Genomic DNA, 27,667 nt, shown 5'->3' on the forward strand with positions numbered 1-27,667 from the left:
ATTGGACTACATGCAGATTGCTGAACATTTGCCAAGCGATGCACAGCGTGTCAGACGAACAAGTTCACGCAGCATATCAGGGCACCATTAGGTGCATTTATACTCCTGAATCAATGTTCCAAACGTGTGGATGCCACAGGCCCGCTCACAGTCTCAGAAGACAATAGTTATTGTCTCAAAGTTGTGGATCAATTCACCAGGTGGCCTGAAGTACCGTATTTACTCGAATCTAAGCCGCACTCGAATCTAAGCCGCACCTGAAAAATGAGACTCGAAATAAAGGAAAAAAAGATTTCCCGAATCTAAGCCGCACCTGAAATTTGAGACTCGAAATTCAAGGGGAGAGAAAGGTTTTAGGCCGCACCTCCAAATCGAAACAAAGTTGGTCCATTGTAATATGACACAATTTAGGTCGAATGAATGACGATACAGCTACAGTAGTTTGGTTCGAGTCGTAAGCTTAGCAGTTAAGCTTTACCAGGTAGCCATTGCCATGCGTCAGGCGCTCCGTCCGTATTTATACGGGTACCCTTCCTTTTTCACGTGCTTCGTCTGGTTGAGTCGATTGCTTATTTTACTTTGATCTGATAAGTGCCGTTTTCTCTGTTATAGGTGTTTACGTCACTCTAAGCTGAAAATGCATCACTGTACTGTGTCATGCATTGTTTGTTGCATTCTGATAGTGCGTGTTTATGGCCTGTCGCCGCTCGTGGCATGGCTTGCTTTTGTGCGCGCTACCGCCGCTTACAACTAAAAAGAGGCGAATCGTCTCATTAGCGAAACAATGGCAAGACACTGCTGCTTCCTTTGAGAATGATCAACAAGAACCAAATAATAGGCTGCGTATGATAGAACATGTTCTGAACGAGAGTTAGGCGAAAATTTTTCTCCGTTTGAAAATCTTTGCGGCCGCTTCTTTAGTACATCAAATTCTGCACAGAAATTAGAGTCATCTTAGATTTAAAAATATAGTCAGTTGCCGTGCATCATTTCTGACTGTCTCACTATTAGGCATAAGAATAATACGAATATAAACATGGCACTATAAGTATATTCTTCCGCGTTTCCTGTTGTCTCACTCTAATTTCGTAGTTTATTAGGCAGACAGGATTTAAATGAGATAGCAACAAACACGGAAGAATACATGGCAAAATGTTTACATTCGTATTATTCTTATGGTGAATGGTGAAGAGAATACTGCTTGTGATTCACATTTCATCAGGTTACTATTAGCAACCATCTCTTCTCACAGGTAGGAAAAAATTCAGAACGTAGAGTTGGCCGTATTGAAAAACATCCCAAACAGTCTTGCCAGTCGGATTTTCGTAGTACATTGAAATTCTACTACATTCGAAGATGAACAATATGGAATTTGTATTTACTTCGTTGGATAATGTATGAAAATGCAGTGGTCGAAACTCGGGGCGGAGAAAAAAAAGCTCGTCTTCCACATTTTTTTTTAATTTATTTACTGACGCAGAAGTCTTGGCGCCAGTATTTATCTTTGTGCCGACAAAGCATGCCTGCATCTATCAGCACTATACATGCAGTAATGTGTATTTGGTGTGAGGGGGCACAGGACAATTATCCATTCCATGTCCATAAAGAAAATCAAATTACAAATATTACATATATTCGACGGCAGAAGTTAGTTGTGGCGGCACCTACCAACATTTTTCAGAACTTACGCTTGCATTGCACTCGATTCTAAGCCGCAGGCGGTTTTTTGGATTACAAAAATCGGAAAAAAAGTGCGGCTTAGATTCGAGTAAATACGGTATTCCCCATGAAAGATATCACAGTTGAAACCATAGTGCAAACATTTTTTTTTGTGGATTGGGCAACAGATTTGGTGTGCCACTGCGAATAACCATTGACCAAGGGTGGCAATTTCAGGCTTATCTTTTTAAAGCATTAGCTACATAGCTACATCATTATGCACAAAGCATTCAGGCACCACAGGCTATCCTGCATCAAATACCAGAATCAGGTGTCTGCATCTACAACTAAAAGCAACTCTGCAACGTCAAGCAATGCCGAATTGTATGGAGGCACAACCTACTGTACTCCTCGGTCTATGGGCATCACTCAAAAGTGATGTGAAGTCTTTGGCAGCAGAACTAGTATATGGGCAAATGCTACATCTGGCTGAAGAATTCTTGCACAGCACAGCAGACGATACAATCACTGTATCAGACTTTACTACTAGATTACGGAAGCATATACAACAACTCAGACCAACAGCACCCAGGACAGAAGTCAGTTTAGAAGACACTCATTTTGTGTTCATAGATCTCGACAATTGCAAACACATTTTCTTACATAATGATGCAGTATGCTAACCATTACAGGCACCATATGATGGACTGTAGGCAGTGATTAGCAGAGGCAATGACAAATTCTGAATTGGAATCAATGATGTACCTGCCACCGTCATGATGGACCAATCAAACCGACATTTTTCAACACATTGGATACTGCAAACACCTCACGATCCACACAAGCAAAATATGACAATACAGTGCTAGATAATGTTCCCGTACAGCACAATCACCAGAAGACATGATGGACACAGGTGCCTTGAAAAAGAAAACATGCCAAAGATTGTACCTCACAACTGTTGGGGTCACTGACTCAAGCAGCGTAACATCAGCTTTCAAAAAGCAGTTTTAACAACAAATGAAGTTTAATCTACGATGTCATTAGCAATAGGGAGGGCACTCATGTAGTGCGTCATTCTGTCCCGGAAAGCACCTATGTACAGTGACAAACATTCCATGTAACTGCAATTCCAGTGTATTATCCTAGTTTCTCTTCGACTTGAAAGTTCTAGATTATTCCATGCTTCTCATCAAAGTGACTCTTACTTTCTCATACTTGTAACTGTTCTGTATGTGTTATATGCAGAAATAAATGTTTGTTTATATCTGATGCCAACAACATCATAAAATGGAAACAGTTTAGACTCATTTAATGGTGTAACATACAACAAAAGAACTTTCTTAAAGAAAATTAAATACTATCACACCATTCACAAAATAATGCACTACATACGCTGTAGAGTAAAGGGTCCTCTATCCAGAAAAAGTGTCCAGTCCCTCTCATCAGCTAAAATAAGGTACCCTCATGGCCACAATATACCTCTCGTCAGTGGTAAGTCGGAATCTCTTGTTTTCAGCTATTTATCCTCTGACAAAGAACTGACTGTATTAACAAGGAGAATCAACAATATACCAAAATTTATTCATGCTGCTACAAATTTAAAAAAAAAAAAAAAAGATTCCATAATCATTTTGTAGATGTGCTCTGTGCAGAATGTTCTGAATAACGCTATTAAAACTACACAGATAGCCAACTGCTTCAACAAACAGTGTATAAACACAAAAATTCTGATTAGTAAACAGTTATCAGATGAGATACAAGAAGAAAAGCCTGGCAGAAAATGACAAAAATTCAATCAACCCAACAGAATCAAAACTAATTAGAACAATGGGGATGTCCAAATTTTAAACGATCTTGATTGACTTAGGAGCAAGCCCTTAAAAAAGAACTGTCCATTGCAAACTTATACCACTGCAAGAAATTTGGTAGGTATTCATATTTGTCATCATGGCCAATTCACTTATACCAATCTCGGATGACCAATTCCAGTACTTATCACCTACACCACGGATTTTCTTGCAAAATCACTCCAATCCATAAATGTATTTTCAATCAGTTTACAAAAGCTGACAAATTAAAAATCTCCCTGCTTGAGTCAGAATCAAAGCTATTACAGATCTGTCAAGACTAATCAAACATTTTGTACACCTAGCAGCAAGAATACCTTATATACTGCTAATTGGACCCATGTTTGTGCTCTTAAAGCCATGATCTCATAAAATACCCAGGACCTAAAAGTTCCAAGACTGCCAGAAGCAACCACTCTGAGCCAGGGCTCAGTTACATTTTCCATGGGCTCAACCAACCATTAATGCTCCTAGGCATGCACCTTGGGATTTATTCATGTCTGCCATCTTGCCTACAGTTGATGAACACTTCAAATGCTGAACCAGTACTCTAGAACTGATCACACTAGGGTGTCATTGTGGTTTCCTTTATGAATGCAGTGCACTTTGACACAAACTTTCCAACAAATCTGTCTTCAGTTTACCTATATATAACAAATTTTCTGCATTCTGTTGAAGTACAAGGAGTGATCAAAACATAACGGGAATTTTTGTTTTTCTTAAAGAATCTTTTTTTTTTTATTCATCGCCACCAATCTTGTCTCCTTCAAAGTAATCCCCCTCAGATATAATACAGCGCTTTTTACAATCTTATAAGCAGTCTGGAACTCACTTTTTCATTATGGTGTTCAGCTTCTCCAGCAACTCTTTTTTTATCGAATCAGTAGTGGCAAAACAACGTCCTTTCATGGTTCTCTTCAGTCTTAGGAATGGAAAGAGGTCACAGGGAGCCATGTTTGGTGAATATAGTGGCTGAAGCAACATAATGGTTTTGTTTTTTGCCAAAAAATTATGAACTAGCATTGAGGTGTGAGGGGGAGCATTATCATGATGCCATGTCAGCAAGTGGGTTTGACAAAATTTAGATTGTTTTCTTCAGACTGCTTCATACAAACAGCGCATAACTTCCAGGTAGTATTCCTTATTGACCATATGACCATGACGTGGAAACTTGTGAAGCATTTTAATCAAAGAAAACAATGAGAAGAAGCTTCACATGCGATCGAACTTGTCGAATTTTTTTTGGTATAGGCTCTTCAACGGTATCCACTGGGACGACTGGGCCTTCGTTTTGACGTCATACCGGTATACCCATGTTTCAACACCTGCTATTACCTTCTTTATAAGTTGTGAATTGCTGTCATCTTCATTCAGAAATTGCTGAGGAAGTCTACACAATATTGGTTTTGGTCAAAGTTCAACTATATCAGAACGAACTTCGCTATTATACATTTCATGCCCAAAACATGTGCACAAATCATTTTGTATAAGTCAAAGAATAAGCCAATATCATCAGCAACCTCTCTGACCGTGATTTCCCAGAACCATTTTCTTTACTTCTTCCAAACTGTTGTCAGTAATTGATGTGCTAGGGCATTCAGAGTGGTTTCACCTTCAACATCTTCTCGACCTTCTCTGAAACATTGTAAACTCTCGTCTTCCTCACATTAGATTTGCCAAAAGCCAGAGTCAACATTTTGAATGCAGTGCTGCACTTTATTCGATTTTTCAAGCAAAATTCAAAGCTATTACTTAAATCCATCTGTTTTTAAAGCAAAAGTTAGCCAAGCATTTGAAAACACATATAATCTTTCCGAGTGTCAACAATAAACTAATATTCAAAACAATTGAAAATGCTTAAAAAATTGAAAACTGGATATGTAAAGCCCCAAAATTAAAAAAAAAATTCTAATTACTTTTTGATCACACATCATATACCAAATGCACTTATTCTGTATACTAGGGAACAATGTGGAACTGTACTTAAGGCATTCTCCAAGTCAAGAAACGATGTCAACCTGAGTTGTTCTATCTACACCCTTCTGAACAAGATGGCTTTTACATGACTGATGCTGGCAGAGGCCATGAGAATAGCAGTTGTCTAGTCCCCAGACTCCCTCACACATGAGAATAGTATATGTTCCATAATTTTAAAAGAAATTGTAGTTAATGATGTAGGTCTATAATTTTGCTCATATATCTTTCGAACCTTCTTATATATTGGATAGACTTGTGAATTAATCCAGTCACATGATACACATTGTTGTTCCACTGACCTATGGCAAACTTGCATTAGCAGAGAAGCCAGTTCCTTCAGATATTTAGAATAAAATCTAATGGGTATTCCATCAGATTCGGTGCCCTTTCCTCTATCAAGCAATTTGGCAGTTATTCAGTTTTGTGCTCACTTATTTCTGTATCTATCAACTTCTCATCCATGCAATGGTCTAACACAGGAACTGAGTTATGGACATCTTTGGAGAAGAATACTAATTCATCCATTTTATCATCTTTCATTTCAGTACCACCAAGGTCAAAACAATGTGGACAGACTATGTTCCACTAACTGATTTAAACACAAGACCTTAACTTACCAGTTTTTTGAGATCTCAAGAGGTAAGACCTTGCTTCCAACCTAATTAAATGCTTCTCACAAGCTGTCTTGCCACGTGTTTTGATTTTGCACAGTTTTTATTTGCCAAAAAGGGTTTGTTTCATTGGAATCTTCTATGCAGCTCTCTCTGTTTTTGTATAAACTTTCTCGAATTATTACTGAAGTGATGTGTCTTTCCCATCACTCATTATCTATCACATGGACTGCAAAAATCTGAATTTCTGCTACTGATTCTCCAATTTCTTTTCCAAGCAACTAAATGTTTGTTGGTGAATGTTCAGGTAGTTTCTGTTAATTCTCCTCCTGCACTAGGGTGGCAGAAATATATTTATACCTTTCTTAACTTTTAACTGAACATCATAGATATTTTTGAAAAATATTTTGAGTACTGTGTCAGAAGATTCTTCGTCCCTGCTTATAACTCTATAAACATATGTATGTGCATCTCCTAGTCTATATAGAAGGTAGACTGAAACCTCCCCATATTGCCCCTGCATGGTCGGAGGATTAACATGCAATATTTTCCAGGTTTTCTCTGAAGTGTTCCACTACTTAGATCGTGATGTGAATAGATGATAGTAACATCCAACTACTATTTCAGGTTTGCCCTTATCTTCAGCCAGATTATCTTGCATTCTGCCTCAGTATTTATTTCATTAGACATTATGGAGTTTTTATGGTAATAAATGTGCTGTCACTGTTGGGGACTTGCTCAGTCTTTAGGTAGATATTCCAGTCTGAACTGATTATTTCACTACTGTTGATTGTGTTTATTTGTGTTATCATCATTAGTGAGAAACAGTACCTCTGGAAACTTGCTATGAATGCTTCTGCACCTAATTAATATCTGACTTAAATTTTTTTTGTCTGGCATACAATAATGCTTGTTCACCTTTTTAAAACCGAAATGAACTACACATGGTTCCTTAAGTACTATATTTAACTGCTTGCCCAATATAAAGAAACCCTGAAAACTATCGTGTGCACACTGCACATACTCTTGCTACCTGAGCAGCTACTTAGGACTATATTACCTATTCAGAAGGATCTTACAGTTCCCCGCAGCTCCCCACAATGTCAAGATATCTACACCCAAGATCATCATCAATGTATAGACAGGGCCTTTGGTTTAAGTCTTTAACCCAAATCCAAATCAGATTTAACCATACAAACATAGAAGATTATAATTACAGCATTTTTATGTGATAATTATGCTTCGTACAATCATTCAAGTGTCTCATGAGCTTGCTTATTCCTCTATAATTATAGCACAACACTCTAAATATGCGGGTCAGTGTAAACTCACTGACCTCTTTAACACACATTCAAAGCATATGAAAGAGATGGTAATCACGAGCAATTTCAGGACTTCATGCAAAATATTTCAATACTGCAAATCCAAGTTCTGAAAGTATTTCGAAAGTTAGGCTGGCAGTGTTGGGATGTGCATGGTCCCATGACAAGGAAGAGGCTTTAGATAAGGGAACCCTCTTGTGTGAATTGCTGGTTTCCATTGCCTGAGCATCAAATCTACAAATAATTCAACACTTTGCGAATCTCTTTGAGGTGGAGGTGCCAGAAAATTATGAACAGGAAAATCATTAATAGTATCGTTGACTAAATGTATTATGTTTCTAATGTATTTTTCAAAAATAAAAAACAATAACAAACTTATTAAATCTAGGATACAACATAATATAATTACATGCAAAGCATTACTACTCACACTGTTATTGGTGTGAATTGTTACATTACTAAAACGTAACATGCCAACAGTGGTGGTACAAATGTGACCTATAGAGAAAGAAAGTGTAACTGAAATGTACCTGATAATGTGGTATGAGATGCAGTGGGTTTGTAGCTGTAGGGTCAAATGACAATACATCAGCAATGGCAAGACAGCTAAGACGAAGCCTTGATCTGCCTGTTAACAAAATCTTTGTAGGATCAAGTGTTCGACAAGCCAGTCCTGCAGAGTGTATTACTCTCAAAGCTGATGTTAACTGCATGATATAATTCCAGATTACATTTTCAGGAAGTTGTTGGCGTAATAAAGCATTCTTCTGATGACTGTATGGTCGTGGTGCTGATGGGTCTGCTGAGAAGGGATCACAGTAACCATTCACCGGTTCCACTTGGGTGAAATGCTTTACCATCATTGTCTCTGCACCAGGATGGTAATCATAAACGAATATCATTGCTGAAAAATTATAAGAGGAAATGTTTCAGTGAAGAGCTTTTTCCACATTATATACATAAAAAAATGAGTGTCACATAGAGGTACAGACAGATATACAGTCCCTACTATGAAAAGTGGGAATTGTGACTGAAAAATTTTGGTTTGTACAGTTTTTCCCCAGGAGCAAACCAGAAGAAACTGGCAGAAAGAAGAAGTGATGTTAATGAAACCTTAACTCAAATCATATGCATATTTTCTCATGCATTTCACGCACCACATTAAATACCATTCAACATCCTGTTTCTGTACATATTCCAACTTCTTGCCACTATTTTCTACTTGTTTGCTACCTAAAAATGAAAAACAACCTTTGGGTTCTCAAACTGTCATAAGCATGCCTGTTATTAATGGTTTCTAGCATTTAGACACTCATCAGAACTTTTTAAGATTTGAGCCTGTTGATCTGTCCAGCATTTCATAATTAATGGTGCTGCATAGAAACTTACTATGTTGGAATTAGTAAGAAGTATTGTTCACATAAAAAAAACTCTTGCGTGAACACAACATTTTGTTACATTTCATGCAAGCAAACCATGTCAAGATTGATAATTAGTAGAGAATTACTAACGTAATAAGTAGTGCATATGACCATAACATTCATTACATTGTTATCTTAGTCTCTAAAATGTGTTTGAATTTGTAAGATAAACTACAATGAACCATAAAGCAAGTAAACTGATTGTCCAATGACATTAATACTGACTTTGGGCACAGGCAAACGAGTACCAGTATTTTACAAATAAAACAGTCCTCAAACAGTTCCATTTTCAACTGTAGTAAATATGTATGGTTAAAAAATCATCCTATCTGTCAGGCAGTATTGAGTTTTCAAACTAGCCTCATCACAACAAAGGAAGAAAAATTTCAGTTGCTGCATTGTGACTGATGGATTACAACTATATAAACAATAATTACTGCACACATTTATTTTTTCGCTTTCAGAGTGTGATATATCTGGTGATCTCAGAAATTTCAAGGAACAATGTCACGTGAGAAAACAGTATTTTTCAGTGTCACTACTTCAGTATATTAATTTGTAGAAATAACCACAAGTGCACTGCACTTGTTTCTCTGACATCACATTCTTATTTAGTAAGTACATTCACAGCCTGACAGGCCACACAATTTTCACATGTAGAGAAGCATGAACTAAAAACTATGGGATTACATTATGTTTCTTGTGGCTTCATGATATATGCAACTCTTTTACAGTGATCATTGTCTTCCATTTGTCAGATTTCAGTTTCCCATCTGTGCAATCTTCATCATGAAGACCCCTTAAATATCTATCATCATTAACATCTTGCATTCATCTTCTAGGTGGTCTTCCACATTCTTCTCATTCAGGTAAGTTCACTCAGAGTCTTTTGCCCATCGGTTATCATCCATTCGTTGGAGGCAGCCAAACCAAGTTTATACTTTGCTTTCTATGGCATTGAGAATAGTGTCTGTATCTCCTGTAATTTCCCATATTCTTCCATTTCAGATGTGTTCCATTTCAGAGAAGCAAAGATACATCAATTTCTAAAGTTAGTTTCTTGGTGCACAACAGATTGAAATTAACTACTCTTGGTTTTACATTTTATTCATTACCAAGCCCTTATCAAGAATTTCTGAGGAAATTATTTGAGTAAAAAAAGGTCACCGGCATCTTATAATACATCATAGCTTGATAATGAGTGGAATATCTTCTCAATAAGGTACACAGATATTATGGTACTTTGAAATTACTTAACAACCACATTTGCAGCGAAAAATGTAGTCACTTAGTACTTCACATTCAGTGCACTTCAGGTCATATATAGTGCTGTACACAAAACTGTGTTTAAAGCTGGGAGAGGAGCCATATAAAACTCCAGTCTGAGATTCATATATTTCATAAAGTTACAGTGCAGCTCCCTTTGTTGCACTTAACTCCATCCTTGCCCGCTATGCTGAATTCATGCAAGAGTTTTGTGCCTCTCTTTCACATACAGTGTATCAAGTCAGTCACTACCACAAACGAAGTTTATGTTGCACTTATATTGTTCCAGTGTTATTTATGGCTCAATGAGGAAAGACCATCAGATGTTAAATGGAATATTTATCTACAGCATGAATCACATAAGTCATATCAGTATTAAGATTTAGTTAACATGTACTAACACTAGTACAGAGAAATTCATTTTTTCGTCTCCCGATACAGTGACCTAATTTATATATTCTATGATGTAATAAACTTAGAAAATCTTGCAAGTTCATAATGAAGCCTTATTTATTACAAAATACTTATCTGGATGATGGACACAGATATCGGATGCAAATTCTTCAGCAAGGAAAGTAACCATGACTTTAAATCTGCATTGTAAGACATTCTATGTAGGATATTCTACGCAATCCTTTCAAAAATTTTTCATTTACGAGGTATGATCAAAAAGTTCCAGAAGATTTGTAATTTCGAGCCAATGATGTGTTGGAGTGTCATGTGGGCAGCATCCCTGCACAAGCCTGTGTAAAATGTGTAACTGCTTGAAGTTTCATTGTTTTATGTCTGTTAGTTATTGTTCAGGGCTGTATTGTGTAGAATGTTGTGTGTGACAGTTTGTGAATTTTGAGATGGCAGAGTTAGAGGAGCAACATGTCTGCAAGAAAACCTTTAAATAGACACACCAAATGATGCAAGAAGCCTGCTTTGATGAGTGCTTAAGCCACACTTGGTGTTATGAACAGTTCACACAGTTTAAAAATGGCTGGAGGGAAGTTAAAGATGACCCTCGTTCAAGATACCCTTCAACATCTACCGACAACACTCATATCAGGAATTTCAACAAAACTGTGCATGCCAATCAAAGACTAACTGTCTGAGAGATTGCAGAAGAATGTAACATTTCAGCTGGGTCATGTCATGAAATCCTGATACAGTATCTTGGAATGCATAGTGTTGCTGCCAAGTTTGTCCCATGGCTCACGAGTCAAGACCAGAAAGACCTTTGCCTTGCAATTTGTGAAGTGCTTTTGGATCGCGCAAATGAGAATGAGATGTTTCTTAACAGAATCATAACTGGTGATGAGATGTGGTTCCACGGTTATGATGTTGAGACCAAGGTTCAGTCTTCACAATGAGTCAGGAAAGTTTCTCCAAGATCAAAAACGCCTCGTCAGATCAGGTCAAATGTCAAAGCCATACTGACAGTTTTCTTTGACTCTGAAGGCTTAGTTCATCATGAATTTATGCCACAGGAACACACTGTTAATTGATGATACTATCTGGACGTGTTGCGACACCTGCAAGAATAGGTGAAAAGCAAACAGCCTGCAATGTGGCAACACAATTCATGGCTCTTACATCACAATAATGCACCCGCACATTCATCCCAGTTGGTGCATGACTATTGCACAAAAAATGAATTCACTGTGCTTCCTCATCCACCGTATCCTCCAGAACTGGCCCCTGCAGACTTTTTTACTTACAAAGTTGGAAAACCTGTTGAAAGGTTGAAGACTTGCAACAATATACGAGATAAAAGAAAATGTGCAGATGGCACTTAGCACGATCCAGAAAGCAACACACAAAGACTGCTTGCGGAAGTGGAAACAGCATTGGGAGCAGTGTATCAATAGTGAAGGAGAGTATTTCAAAGGAGATCATGCACAAGGTAAGTGTAGAAAAATTTTGTGGACAAAATTCCAGAATTTTTTTAACATACCTCATATTAGTTTTCTTATAGAGCAGCAAGATAGTGGTGACATTTTGCTTCCTATGGTGAAATACATTTATTGGCCAGCTAATCAGCCACCCAATTAACATGAAATCCAACATGGCATGTTATCCGTTAACCCGCTGATGACTCTGGACATGTTAAACTGCTGCTCCTGTTCTGATTCGCTTTAGTTGTGTTTAGGCACATTACCTCACCAATCCCTTTGTGCTCTGGACATAATTACATGCAGAGCCAAATTTGCTCCTGAAGTGCCTACCAGCTGTTCAACGTTAGGACAGCTCAATTAGATTCCCTGTTTGCATTTTGGGAGGGTATAGAATTAAATTCAAGAATTTTGTCATAAGCATTAAAGGTGTGAAAATTTCTGTACCCTCTTCATCTATAAATGACCATGTTCCCTATTCTCATCATAATTTTAACAATAATTAAATGGGACACAGATGATTCCTATAGATGTTCAGATATTTTTTGTATTTTTATTATTTGATTGAAGGACTCCTTGGGTGGGGTTTGGCATATGGAATTTGACAGCAGAAATCTCTACATCACTGCAGATGCTGCATGGAGCTACTAACATCATATGGAGTGGCAAGTAAGACCTCAAAGTGAAGTACTCCACTCCGCTACTATGTATTACCGTGGATGTGCAGGGTAACAATGTTAATGGAAAAAAAGAATGTGTAAAGCTATTAGGATGAGCCTAGTCACTACCCAGACAGGATGTTTGCACTCACATTTCTGTAATAAAAGTACTTCAATACTCAGAAACAGATGAATTATTTTACTCACTTTTTATTGGAAAGTTTGACAGAATAGCTGCAGCAACCAGTGAAACAAAATTACAAAAAGGGAAGTAGTAGGAATTTGATGGATACTATATGGCTGATAGTTTCGAAACTTCAGAAAGGAGAAGTGGCATACTGAAAATAAAATAATAATCATTTTAGCTTCTATCTGAGGCTCAGAATCACCTTTCATATCACAAAAATGGTGAAGAAAATTGAAGCTGTGACAAGCAGAATAATTCAGACTACAATGTTATGCAGGGAAGCACTATTGTACAGTGTTTGAAGCTGAGCAACTCTACAATATATAAAGAACTAAAGACTCATGACCATTTTGAATTTTATTATAAACGTGAATATTGGACAAATAGTTTCCTTATAAAAGTGAGTTGGTGGGTTATTTAACAGGATATTGGAATTCTGTCATTCACTGACATCTTAGTTATGTATATATGATGTTTACAGTGACTAGGAATCAGCATTGATTGGAAGTCAAACTAACACTTAACTGAAGCATCATCAGTAAGTTAACTAATGTTTCATCTTTGAACTTTAAACATTCCTAAAATAATTATTATTGCTTTCACACAACATATAAGTGTGAATTTTTCATAGTGAAAGCAAACAACAAGTAGTAGTCAAGACATTCAACAGTTAGAGTAAAAATTAATAACCATTGTTTCTCAATATTTATTGGCCAATACTAAATATAAAGAAGATTTTATGGGAAATTAATACAATTTGGAATGGTCTTGACCTATGAAGAATTCAAAAGGTGAAAGTCAGAGCTACATACAGAAGCTTCATATGGACTACCTGTTTGACAAGTGAGTAGCTCATTTTCTGGGAAGTGACAACAGAGAGCGTAGTTAGTGCACTATACCTGTGTGTAGCACCACTTTGCACCCAACCGTTGGAAACAGCGGGGGCAACCGGAACAGTGGATATCCAGCAACAGTTGAGCTAACACAACCCCTACAAGTAAGCAGTGTGCATGGCCTACGTAAACTTTAATTGGGGTTCGCCTCATCAAAATCCAGTGAGTTCGGTTTCAAAATTGTGCAATGTTTTATTAATTTGCCGTTCAATTCATACAGTGAGCACGTTAGGAGAATTACAATTTATACAGAGTTTGCTAAATGAATTTAATTGGTTTATGTGCAATTTAGATAAAAGATGTATGTATCATTTACTGTTAGTACCTTCGTAACTACTGTCAATGCCATTTCCGAAACTCTTTCTAATTGTGACTTGTGAGTAGATTGGCGACTGTGGCTCTCATTAAGGGAAATGAAGCATTCAAAACAATTACACATTTGTTTTCACACCTAAAACATATACAGACATTGATTTTCTCGATAGACAACAGATGATCTAAAATGGTCAAAAGATTTTCTAAAATAGTTGGAACATTTTTTTAACATAGATGATAAGCTGCTTGATTTAAATTCTCAAGAAAATGTGATGATGAACAGATTAGAAAACATGGTGGCAACAGGATTAAAACATGGGCAAGATTTAGTTGATTGTCTCAGCTTAGTGATAGAATGGTTAGAAAGCAAAGTTGAGCATTTACATACAATTAAATCAGGACAGGACATTCTAGGGAACACAGTGCAATTAGAAAAAGATTAAGAGCAACAGGGGGTAATTCAGACCTAGTCATGACTGACTGATTGCAACAGAGATTTGGTAGAGCATAAACTACATTTCTGTTAACTATTGCACTGCATATGACAAAACATTATTACTGTATGAATACTTCTGGAATAGTAAACAAAATACTGAGAACCTGGAGCAACTTCAAAAATTGAAAGTAGTTACTTCACATTTTACATACTATTTTAGATCCAATAATACCAGAAGGCCTTTGAGATCTTGTGGCTGTGGACACACTGTGTCCACTGTCTCATGCCCGGTGAGGAATGGCATGTTTTCACGATAGTTCAAAGTTGGTTTACATTCATGGAACTATGTGCCTGTCAAAAAGGGGAAGAGGAAATTAAATTAAACTTCACAGGTTGACAGGGTATGTGATGTTACATCAGTGATTATGGTATTGTATCAGATTTACAAAGAACTTTCCAGTATAAGCCCACTTATCAGTATGATGTTGCACCACCTGTTTTCTGGATGTATATACTGATTCAGTTGCGTCATAAAGTAGTTGTATTTTCTCCTGAGGCAAGATGACCCACAACTGTTGTAACTCTTTCTTAGTATCCTGGATACTGGCACTGAGAGGGTATTGATGAGTGAGCTAGTCTCATGTATGTCCTATCAGATACTGATCTTAGAGGATCGCTTGCCACACAGACAGCTCATAGATACACATGCCATATGTGTACGAGCATTATCATGTTGAAAAATTGTGCCACAATACTGCCCCTTGAGAAGTAACAAACAATGATGGATCACGTCTGAGAGACCCCATTACAGTTTCTTCAATCACTACCAACTGCTCCCTGAAGTCATTCCCAATGGTTCTCCTCACCATGACAAAAGCAATAACACTATCCTGCCTCTTCAAAACACTGGAAGAATGGGACCGCTTCCCAGGTCACCACCACACTCGCCGATGATTGTTATCCAGGTTAGAGCAGAATCGTGATTCACTTGTGATACTATGTTATATCACTCATCAGTACTCGATACTTTCCGGCCATGACACCACTTCAAACACAGTCATTTGTGTTATGTTAATGGCAGCCTAAGAATGGGACAGTAACTGCACAGTCCTCCTCCTCCTTGTCAGTCTCTGACCAATAGTGCAGGATGAGACAGAATGTTATAGGGAGTTCTCGGAGGGCAAGTGTGAATGTGATGGGGCTGCACTGTGTTTGGTGCACAACATGATGACCCTCACTTGTGGTGTTCTGATGTGTAAACTGTAAACTTGTCAATGATTATGCCTTCCCTAACACTCCTTTGCAGTCCAATACTGGGCCGCTCTCACATTCAAATGTCCCATAAATCTGGATACTGCACACTTCGATTATCCAGCTACATGGACAGCACAAAGAGGTTCTTTTGAAAGTCTATTAGGTACTGAAAATGCTGTCTCACTCAAGTATGCAGCAGCTCTATCTCCTTCACAGTGATCACTCGGCATCTGACACTGTTCACACCCCTTATGTACCATGACAAGCCTGGTAACAAAACTGTACACGAGAAACACTAAAGCACTGTGTTGGCCATTCTATATGTCACAGAAAATTACAACTCTAGTCACTGAGATATCCACTGATGGTATACAAGTTTATGAAGTTACACTGACATGTCTTCTGGGTGCTTCACATTTTTGACAGGTAGTGTATATCCTTTCAAAAAGTGCTACGCAAATATTGTAATAGACAAATTGAGGGATCAATATTTTAGGATAACAGGGAAATCCAGTAAGTGAACTAGGATGACTGCAGACCCTATTGTCTAATTAAGCATTCCAAGTGAGTAGAAATGATTGAGAAATCTGAGAGGTGGCTGAATGACTTGCCCAATTCAGTTACAAAACTCAAGCCTACAAAAGTAGTAGGATGGCAGCCTGAGGGACAACCACTTCTATAATGAGTACACTGGCCTTTGAATGAAGATGATACAGAAAACAAATATTAAGAAATATTTACTGGGGAGGGGGGGGGGGGAGAGAGAGAGAGAGAGAGAGAGAGGGGGGGGGGAGAGGGGGGGGGGGAGAGAGAGAGAGAGAGAGAGAGAGAGAGAGAGAGAGAGAGAGAGGGGAGGGGGAGAGAGAGGGAGAGAGAGAGAGAGAGAGAGAGAGAGAGAGAGAGAGAGAGAGAGAGAGAGAGAGGGAGAGAGAGAAGATGGGAGCATGGGACCATGTAAAATGCAGATTGGGAAACTTAGTTCCTGTTAAAAGTCATAGGTTACTTTTAACTGAGAAAGTAATGGAAAAATTCTATCCATTATATAGGGTGTTACAGAAAGGTACGGCCAAACTTTCAGGAAACATTCCTCACACACAAAGAAAGAAAATATGTTATGTGGACATGTGTCCGGAAACGCTTACTTTCCATGTTAGAGCTCATTTTATTACTTCTCTTCAAATCACATTAATCATGGAAAGGAAACACACAGCAACAGAATGTACCAGCGTGACTTCAAACACTTTGTTACAGGAAATGTTCAAAATGTCCTCCATTAGCGAGGATACATGCATCCACCCTCTGTCGCATGGAATCCCTGATGTGCTGATGCAGCCCTGGAGAATGGGGTATTGTACCACAGCCGTCCACAATACGGGCACGAAGAGTCTCTACATTTGGTACCGGGGTTGCGTAGACAAGAGCTTTCAAATGCCCCCATAAATGAAAGTCAAGAGGGTTGAGTTCAGGAGAGCGTGGAGGCCATGGAATTGGTCCGCCTCTACCAATCCATCGGTCAACGAAACTGTTGTTGAGAAGCGTACGAACACTTCGACTGAAATGAGCAGGAGCTCCATCGTGCATGAACCACATGTTGTATCGTACTTGTAAAGGCGCATGTTCTAGCAGCACAGGTAGAGTAGCCCGTATGAAATCATGATAATGTGCTCCATTGAGCGTAGGTGGAAGAACATGGGGCCCAATCAAGACATCACCAACAATGCCTGCCCAAACGTTCACAGAAAATCTGTGCTGATGACGTGATTGCACAATTGCATGCGGATTCTCGTCAGCCCACACATGTTGATTGTGAAAATTTACAATTTGATCACGTTGGAATGAAGCCTCATCCGCAAAGAGAACATTTGCAGTGAAATGAGGATTGACACATTGTTGAATAAACCATTCGCAGAAGTGTACCCGTGGAGGCCAATCAGCTGCTGATAGTGCCTGCACACACTGTACATGGTACGGAAACAACTGGTTCTCCCGGTAGCACTCTCCATACAGTGATGTGGTCAAGATTACCTCGTACAGCAGCAGCTTCTCTGACGCTGACATTAGGGTTATCGTCAACTGCACAAAGAATTGCCTCGTCCATTGCAGGTGTCCTCGTTGTTCTAGGTCTTCCCCAGTCGCGAGTCATAGGCTGGAATGTTCCGTGCTCCCTAAGACACCGATCAATTGCTTCGAACGTCTTCCTGTCGGGACACCTTCGTTCTGGAAATCTGTCTCGATACAAACGTACTGTGCCACGGCTATTGCCTCATGCTAATCCATACATCAAATGGGCATCTGCCAACTCTGCATTTCTAAACATTGCACTGACTGCAAAACCACATTCGTGATGAACACTAACCTGTTGATGCTACGTACTGTTGTGCTTGATGCTAGTACTGTAGAGCAATGAGTCGCATGTCAACACAAGCACCGAAGTCAACATTACCTTCCTTCAATTGGGCCAACTGGTGGTGAATCGAAGAAGTACAGTACATACTGACGAAACTAAAATGAACTCTAACATGGAAATTAAGCGTTTCCGGACACATGTCCACATAACATCTTTTCTTTATTTGTGTGTGAGGAATGTTTCCTGAAAGTTTGGCCATACCTTTTTGTAACACCCTGTATGTAGCACCCTTTGTAGTTATCAGTATGTCAAACCCCAATGCAAAGATGCTGGCTAATTCCACCACTGGAAATATCAAGGAAATCTTTAGCACACAAGATGTACAATTGTTTGTAAGTCAGTAGACAAAAGTATAAAGACTAGAGAAACAACCTCAAAATTTTGTGCACTGAAGTATCTTGAGTCTCAAACCATGGTTGGGCACTTGGGGAGAATAATACAGAGTTGTATCATCATTTAACATTGTGGCCTTGGAACCACCTTTAATGGGCAAAGACCAATAGTGGAATATATTGGTGTAGTGTAAAGGAATAGACTCTTGGAGAGACTGCATATAATTACCATGGTCTTAGTACTTTATTTCCTCTTTGTGGGGCAGTATCTTTTTCCTGGTTGCACGGAAGCACCAATCACTTGTTGGAATTTAGTTCACATAGAAGAATTACTAGAAATGTAAAGTTAGTACTAGAAATGCTCCAGGTGAACATTCTCTGGGAGTTTTCTCCTATGAGAGCCATGCTCTAAATTAATGACTGTGTCAGTGCCCTCATGTTTTCAGATTAAGGTGACTGGTGCACGAGTTTCTTCATTCTTGTAGAGGGATTTTGTAGGCTTGATTTACTAAATGTTGACAGCTGGTAAGAGTTCGTATTGTTTTCTATGTGGTAACATTAATATGGTACAGATTTTGTACAAAGGGCATTAGTATAGTTTGGAATTTTCCGAATAATAATATGATTTGGTCTGTATCCCTTTCCACATATGGTTAGCTTAATTATACAATGGAAAATCCAGGATGGAATGTAACAATATTTTGAGAAGGAAAGTTGCCACTCACCATATAGCAGAGATGCTGAGTTGCATATAGGCACAACAGTCCACTTTGTAGTCTGGTTCAGATGCTGAATGGAATAATAATCAAGTGGAACGGAAGTAGTCCTTAAAGTTGTTATTAGCATGTAGATGACATCCCATATATATTCAGATATTTGTTTTGTATTTTTATTATTTATTTGAGGTACTCCTTGGGCGACGTGCGGCTGTTGGAACTCGACAGTGGACAACCCTACGTCACAGCATGCCGTTTTGGAGCCACTAGTGCCGTATGTAGTCTCATGGAAGGTCTCAAAGTATTCCATTATGATTTACTTCCGTGGACATGCAAGATGATAATGTTCACAAAGGAAAAGATAAAAATTTATGTAAGGCAGTTAGTATGAGCTTAGCTACCCTCCAAGCAAGATGTTTGTACACATGTGTGTGTAACAAAAATACACTGACATTCAGAAACAAAAAAACTGTTTTACTTGATGAAAGTCAGCAAAATATGTAAGCATTAAATCACTATTACTGTGAATTTCATTGCTGGAAATGGTGAAAACCCAAGTTGCATCAATTAGAAAAATAGAAAAAAAGGAGATTTTCGACTTTGATGGATAGTAATGTGGCTGCTGGTTTTGAAATTTTGGAAAAGTTACATATTGAAAATCACATACTCATCATCTTAGTTTCGACTCTGAAGCTCAGAGCCTTTCAGTTAGCTGCTCTGACCTAGTGGTGCTGTTTTGATCTTCATTTTTAGTTACTCGTTGTTAACCAAGATTCTCTTCTGTAAAGAAAAAGGCATGCCACTGTGGTTGTATAGAGGAAGAAATCATAGACTTTGGGAGATTCTAAATATATACGATTGTGAGAATGAAGTCACTGACAGCACTAATGGTCGTGACTCTTTGGAAGAATCTCACAGTAAAAGTTCTGACCTAGTGCATCTGTTTTTCATCACTTTCTGTAGGCACTTGCCAAACCAGCTTCAAGACGCAAGCTGGGATAGTGGCATTTTTCCTGATAACTATAACAAAAAATCTGATTAAAGCTGTAGCAGACGAAACCAATACAATTTATGAATACTCCAAGACAAATACACCAAATCAGTGTATTCTCAAATGTCAAGATGGAAAAGAATGAGATCCCAGGAACTGTGTTCCTTCATTAATATTTGTGCCTGTTCACGGCTATGTTAAAAATTAGTGACTACTGATCTCGAGACATGCTCTTGAACACTTCAGTTCTTGGCAAAATTATATCCACACACCATTTTTGGTCAATTATGAAAATGCTTCAGTTTAGTGACAGCTCTAGCAGTAACTAAGGACACTGATTATCCAAAATTACGAAAACTCTACAAAATTCATACAGCATTCCAGAGTGCATTTCAACCACATGGAAAGTCCTGCACTAATGAAAGCCCATTGTTGTTAAATGGGAAATTATCTTTCAAAACAGCATATTCTGTTCCAATAAAGTAGTTCTTCATCAATTTGGGAAAAACTGGTAACATAGATGCAACAATCAATAAAACACATTTAGAATGGGGACACACTATCCTGACAACTGGTATTCAAGCCTGGACTGTTCCTCTGGGTTCTTAACCATGGATCATCATCATGTGGCACTGTTCATAGGAACAGGCACAACATGCCAAAAAGTATAGCACAAATTGAAACAAGGAGAAATCCAGATTATGTTCACTGATACTATGTTAGCTAAGAACAAGAACACACACACACACACACACACACACACACACACACACACACACACACACACACAGAGACACATAAACAAAGATGATGTGACTTACCAAACAAAAGCGCTGGCAGGTTGATAGACACACAAACAAACACAAACATACACACAAAATTCAAGTTTTCCCAACCAACGGTTGCTTCATCAGGAAAGAGGGAAGGAGACGGAAAGACAAAAGGATGTGGGTTTTAAAGGAAAGGGTAAGGAGTCATTCCAATCGCGGGTGCGGAAAGACTTACCTTAGGGGGAAAAAAGGACAGGTACACACTCGCACACACACCCATATCCAACTGCACATACACAGACACAAGCAGACATTTGTAAAGGCAAAGAGTTTCGGCAGAAATGTCAGTCGATGCGGAAGTACAGAGGCAAAGATGTTGAAAGACAGGTGAGGTATGAGCGGTGGCAACTTGAAATTAGCGGAGGTTGAGGCCTGGCGGATAACGAGAAGAGAGGACATACTGAAGGGCAAGTTCCCATCTCCGGAGTTCTGACAGGTTGGTGTTAGTGGGAAGTATCCAGATAACCCGGACGGTGTAACACTATGCCAAGATGTGCTGGCCGTGCACCAACGCATGTTTAGCCACAGGGTGATCCTCATTACAAAACAAACACTGTCTGCCTGTGTCCATTCATACGAATGGACAGTTTGTTGCTGGTCATTCCCACATAGAAAGCTTCACAGTGTAGGCAGGTCAGTTGGTAATTCACATGGGTGATTTCACACGTGACTCTGCCTTTGATCGTGTACACCTTCCGGGTTACACGACTGGAGTAGGTGGTGGTGGGAGGGTGTATGGGACAGGTTTTACAGTGGGGGCGGTTACAAGGGTAGAAGCCAGAGGGTAGGGAAGGTGGTTTGGGGATTTCATGGGGATGAACTAAGAGGTTACAAAGGTTAGGTGGACGGCGGAAAGACACTCTTGGTGGAGTGGGGAGGATTTCATGAAGGATGGATCTCATTTCAGGGCAGGATTTGAGGAAGTCGTATCCCTGCTGGAGAGCCACATTCAGAGTCTGATCCAGTACCGGAAAGTATCCTGTCACAAGTGGGGCACTTTTGTAGTTCCTCTGTGGGAGGTTCTGGGCTTGAGGGGATGAGGAAGTGGCTCTGGTTATTTGCTTCTGTACCAGGTTTGGAGGGTAGTTGTGGGATGGGAAAGCTGTTTTCAGGTTGTTAATGTAATGGTTCAGGGATTCCGGACTGGAGCAGATTCGTTTGCCACGAAGACCTAGGCTGTAGGGAAGGGACCGTTTGATGTGGAATGGGTGGCAGCTGTCATGATGGAGGTACTGTTGCTTGTTGGTGGGTTTGATGTGGACGGACATGTGAAGCTGGCCATTGGACAGATGGAGGTCAACGTCAAGGAAGGTGGCATGGGATTTGGAGTAGGACCAGGTGAATCTGATGGAACCAAAGGAGTTGAGGTTGGAGAGGAAATTCTGGAGTTGTTCTTCACTGTGAGTCCAGATCATGAAGATGTCATCAATAAATCTGTACCACGCTTTGGGTTGGCAGGCTTGGGTAACCAAGAAGGCTTCCTCTAAGCAACCCATGAATAGGTTGGCGTAGAAGGGGGCCATCCTGGTACCCATGGCTGTTCCCTTTAATTGTTGGTATGTCTGGCCTTCAAAAGTGAAGAAGTTGTGGGTCAGGTAATGAGGAAAGAGGATTTTGGTAGGGTGGCAGGTGATCGGCGTGAAAGGATGTGCTCCATCACAGCGAGGCCCTGGACGTGCGGTATATTTGTGTGTAAGGAAGTGGCATCAAAGGTTACAAGGACGGTTTCCGGGGGTAATGGATTGGGTAAGGATTCCAGGCGTTCGAGAAAGTGGTTGGTGTCTTTGATGAAGGATGGGAGACTGCATGTAATGGGTTGAAGGTGTTGATCTACGTAGGCAGAGATACGTTCTGTGAGGGCTTGGTAACCAGCTACAATGGGGCGGCCGGGATGATTGGGTTTGTGAGTTTTAGGAAGAAGGTAGAAGGTAGGGGTGTGGGGTGTCGGTGGGGTCAGGAGTTTGATGGAGTCAGGTGAAAGGTTTTGTAGGGGGCCTAAGGTTCTGAGGATTCCTTGAAGCTCCGCCTGGACATCAGGAATGGGATTACCTTGGCAAACTTTGTATGTGGTGTTGTCTGAAAGCTGACACAGTCCCTCAGCCACATACTCCCGACGATCAAGTACCACGGTCGTGAAACCCTTGTCCGCCACAAGAATGATGATGGATTGGTCAGCCTTCAGATCACAGATAGCCTGGGCTTCAGCAGTGGTGATGTTGGGAGTAGGATTAAGGTTTTTTAAGAAGGATTGAGAGGCAAGGCTGGAAGTCAGAAAACCCTGGTAGGTTTGGAGAGGGTGATTTTGAGGAAGAGGAGGTGGGTTCCGCTGTGACGGAGGATGGAACTGTTCCAGGCAGGGTTCAATCTGGATAGTGTCTTGGGGATTTGGATCATTACGAGTAGGATTTGGATCATTTTTCTTCGTGGCAAAGTGATATTTCCAGCAGAGAATACGAGTGTAGGACAGTAAATCTTTGACAAGAGTTGTTTGGTTGAATCTGGAAGTGGGGCTGAAGGTGAGGCCTTTGGATAGGACAGAGGTTTCGGATTGGGAGAGAGGTTTGGAGGAAAGGCTAACTCCTTCCTTATACAGAAATATTCCGCACGTCCAGGGCCGCGCTGCAATGGAGCACTTCCTTTCACGCCGATCACCTGCCACCTTACCTAAAACCTCTTTCCTCATTACCTTAGCCAGCTTCATCCTGACCCACAACTTCTTCAATTTTGAAGGCCAGACATACCAACAATTAAAGGGAACAGCCATGGGTACCAGGACGGCCCCCTCGTACGCCAACCTATTCGTGGGTCGTTTAGAGGAAGCCTTCTTGGTTACCTAGGCCTGCCAACCAAAAAGCATGGTACAGATTTATTGATGACATCTTCATGATCTGGACCCACAGTGAAGAAGAACTCCAGAATTTCCTCTCCAACCTCAACTCCTTTGGTTCCATCAGATTCACCTGGTCCTACTCTAAATCCCATGCCACCTTCCTTGACGTTGACCTCCATCTGTCCAATGGCCAGCTTCACATGTCCGTCCACATCAAACCCACCAACAAGCAACAGTACCTCCATTATGACAGCTGCCACCCATTCCATAGCAAATGCTCCTTCCCCTACAGCCTAGGTCTTTGTGGCAAATGAATCTGCTCCAGTCCGGAATCCCTGAACCATTACACTAACAATCTGAAAACAGCTTTCGCATCCCGCAACTACCCTCCCGACCTAGTACAGAAGCAAATAACCAGAGCCACTTCCTCATCCCCTCAAGCCCAGAACCTTCCACAGAAGAACTAGAAAAGTGCCCCACTTGTGACAGGATGCTTTCCGGGACTGGATCAGACTCTGAATGTGGCTCTCCAGCAGGGATATGACTTCCTCAAATCCTGCCCTGAAATGAGATCCATCCTTCATGAAATCCTCCCCACTCCACCTAGAGTGTCTTTCTGCCGTCCACCTAACCTTCGTAACCTCTTAGTCCATCCCTATGAAATCCCCAAACCACCTTCCCTACCCTCTGGCTCCTACCCTTGTAACCGCCCCAGGTGTAAAACCTGTCCCATGCACCCTCCCACCACCACCTACTCCAGTCGTGTAACCCGGAAGCTGTACACGATCAAAGGCAGAGCCACATATGAAAGCACCCACGTGAATTACCAACTGACCTGCCTACACTGTGAAGCTTTCTATGTGGGAATGACCAGCAACAAACTGTCCATTCGCATGAATGGACACAGGCACACATTGTTTGTTGGTAATGAGGATCACCTTGTGGCTAAACAAGCCTTGGTGCACGGCCAGCAATTCTTGTCACAGTGTTAACCCGTCCGTGTTATCTGGATTCTTCCCACTAACACCAACCTGTCACAACTCCGGAGATGGGAACCTGCCCTTCAGTATATCCTCTCCTCTCGTTATCCGCCAGGCCTCAACCTCCACTAATTTCAAGTTACTGCCGCTCATACCTCACCTGTCTTCCAACATCTTTGCCTCTGTTCTTCCGCCTTGACTGACATCTCTGCCAAAACTCTTTGTCTTTACAAATGTCTGCTTGTGTCTCACACACACACACACACACACACACACACACACACACACACACACGTGTCCGTCCGCACATGTATAGACACAAGCAGAGGCCTCTGAATTTGTCTGCTTGTGTCTCTGTATGTGTGGATGGATGTGTGTGTGCGCGCGCGCGCTAGTGTATACCCGTCCTTTTTTCCCCCTAAGGTAAGTCTTTCCGCTCCCGGGATTTGAATGACTCCTTACCCTCTCCCTTAAAATCCACATCCTTTCGTCTTTCCCTCCCCTTCCCTCTTTCCTGACGGGGCAACCGTTGGTTGCGAAAGCTAGAGTTTTGTGTGTATGTTTGTGTTTATTTGTGTGTCTATCGACCTGCCAGCACTTTTGTTGGGTAAGTCTCATCATCTTTCTTTTTAAATATATATATATATATATATATATATATATATATATATATATATATATATATATATATATAGTTATAATAGAAGGAAACATTCCACGAAGGAAAAATATACCTAAAAACAAAGATGATGTGACTTACCAAATGAAAGTGCTGGCAGGTCGACAGACACACAAACGAACACAAACATACACACAAAATTCAAGCTTTCGCAACAAACTGTTGCCTCATCAGGAAAGAGGGAAGGAGAGGGAAAGACGAAAGGATGTGGGTTTTAAGGGAGAGGGTAAGGAGTCATTCCAGTCCTGGGAGCGGAAAGACTTACCTTAGGGGGAAAAAGGGACGGGTATACACTCGCACACACACACATATCCATCCACACATATACAGACACAAGCAGACATATTTAAAGACAAAGAGTTTGGGCAGAGATGTCAGTCGAGGCAGAAGTGCAGAGGCAAAGATGTTGATGAATGACAGGTGAGGTATGAGTGGCGGAAATTTGACATTAGAGGAGATTGAGGCCTGGTGGATAACGGGAAGAGAGGCCTCAATCTCCGCTAATGTCAAATTTCCGCCACTCATACCTCACCTGTCATTCATCAACATCTTTGCCTCTGCACTTCTGCCTCGACTGACATCTCTGCCCAAACTCTTTGTCTTTAAATATGTCTGCTTGTGTCTGTATATGTGTGGATGGATATGTGTGTGTGTGCGAGTGTATACCCGTCCCTTTTTCCCCCTAAGGTAAGTCTTTCCGCTCCCGGGACTGGAATGACTCCTTACCCTCTCCCTTAAAACCCACATCCTTTCGTCTTTCCCTCTCCTTCCCTCTTTCCTGATGAGGCAACAGTTTGTTGCGAAAGCTTGAATTTTGTGTGTATGTTTGTGTTCGTTTGTGTGTCTGTCGACCTGCCAGCACTTATATATATATATATATATATTTAAAAAGAAAGATGATGAGACTTACCAAACAAAAGCGCTGGCAGGTCGATAGACACACAAACAAACACAAACATACACACAAAATTCAAGCTTTCGCAACAAACTGTTGCCTCATCAGGAAAGAGGGAAGGAGAGGAAAAGACGAAAGGATGTGGGTCTTAAGGGAGAGGGTAAGGAGTCATTCCAGTCCCGGGAGCGGAAAGACTTACCTTAGGGGGAAAAAAGGACGGGTATACACTCGCACACGCACACATATCCATCCACACATATACAGACACAAGCAGACAATGTTTCCTTCTATTATAACCATATATATATATATATATATATATATATATATATATATATATATATATATTTAAAAAGAAAGATGATGAGACTTACCAAACAAAAGCGCTGGCAGGTCGATAGACACACAGACAAACACAAACATACACACAAAATCTAGCTTTCGCAACCAATGGTTGCCTCGTCAGGAAAGAGGGAAGGAGAGGGAAAGACAAAAGGATTTGGGTTTTAAGGGAGAGGGTAAGGAGTCATTCCAATCCCGGGAGCGGAAAGACTTACCTTAGGGGGAAAAAAGGAGGGAAAAAAGGACAGGTATACACTCGCACACACACACATATCCATCCTCATATACACAGACATATATTCATATCATATATATATATATATATATATATATATATATATATATATATATATATAAAAGAAGGAAACATTCCACGAAGGAAAAATATATCTAAAAACAAAGATGATGTGACTTACCAAATGAAAGTGCTGGCAGGTCGACAGACACACAAACGAACACAAACATACACACAAAATTCAAGCTTTCGCAACAAACTGTTGCCTCATCAGGAAAGAGGGAAGGAGAGGGAAAGACGAAAGGATGTGGGTTTTAAAGGAGAGGGTAAGGAGTCATTCCAGTCCCGGGAGCGGAAAGACTTACCTTAGGGGGAAAAAAGGACGGGTACACACTCGCACACACACACATATCCATCCACACATATACAGACACAAGCAGACATATTTAAAGACAAAGAGTTTGGGCAGAGATGTCAGTCGAGATATATATATGAGAGAGAGAGAGAGAGAGAGAGAGAGAGGGAGGGAAACATTCCATGTGGGAATATATATATATATATATATATATATATATATATATATATATATATATACACTACAGTAATGTTTGAGACAGAAAATATTGACTGACAGTGTTGTGAAAGAATCAACAGACTGCTGTGAGTCACAGATTACAACTTGAGTATGGGATTATGAAAG

At 40.2% G+C, this 27,667-nt stretch overlaps 1 protein-coding gene across 2 annotated transcripts in view; it reads right to left on the reverse strand.

Annotated features, from left to right (window-relative positions):
- LOC126188309 (PAN2-PAN3 deadenylation complex subunit PAN3) overlaps window positions 1-27,667 on the reverse strand; it is a 141,983-nt gene that overhangs the window by 50,469 nt on the left and 63,847 nt on the right. For both annotated transcript variants that reach the window (XM_049929903.1, XM_049929902.1), the window contains exon 8: window positions 7,950-8,323. In XM_049929903.1, the coding sequence (XP_049785860.1) occupies window positions 7,950-8,323 (374 nt within the window). The remainder of the gene's footprint in view (window positions 1-7,949; window positions 8,324-27,667) is intronic.

The sequence above is a fragment of the Schistocerca cancellata genome, chromosome 5 (assembly GCF_023864275.1).
Source record: "Schistocerca cancellata isolate TAMUIC-IGC-003103 chromosome 5, iqSchCanc2.1, whole genome shotgun sequence".
In the NCBI taxonomy this organism is placed as follows: domain Eukaryota; kingdom Metazoa; phylum Arthropoda; class Insecta; order Orthoptera; family Acrididae; genus Schistocerca; species Schistocerca cancellata.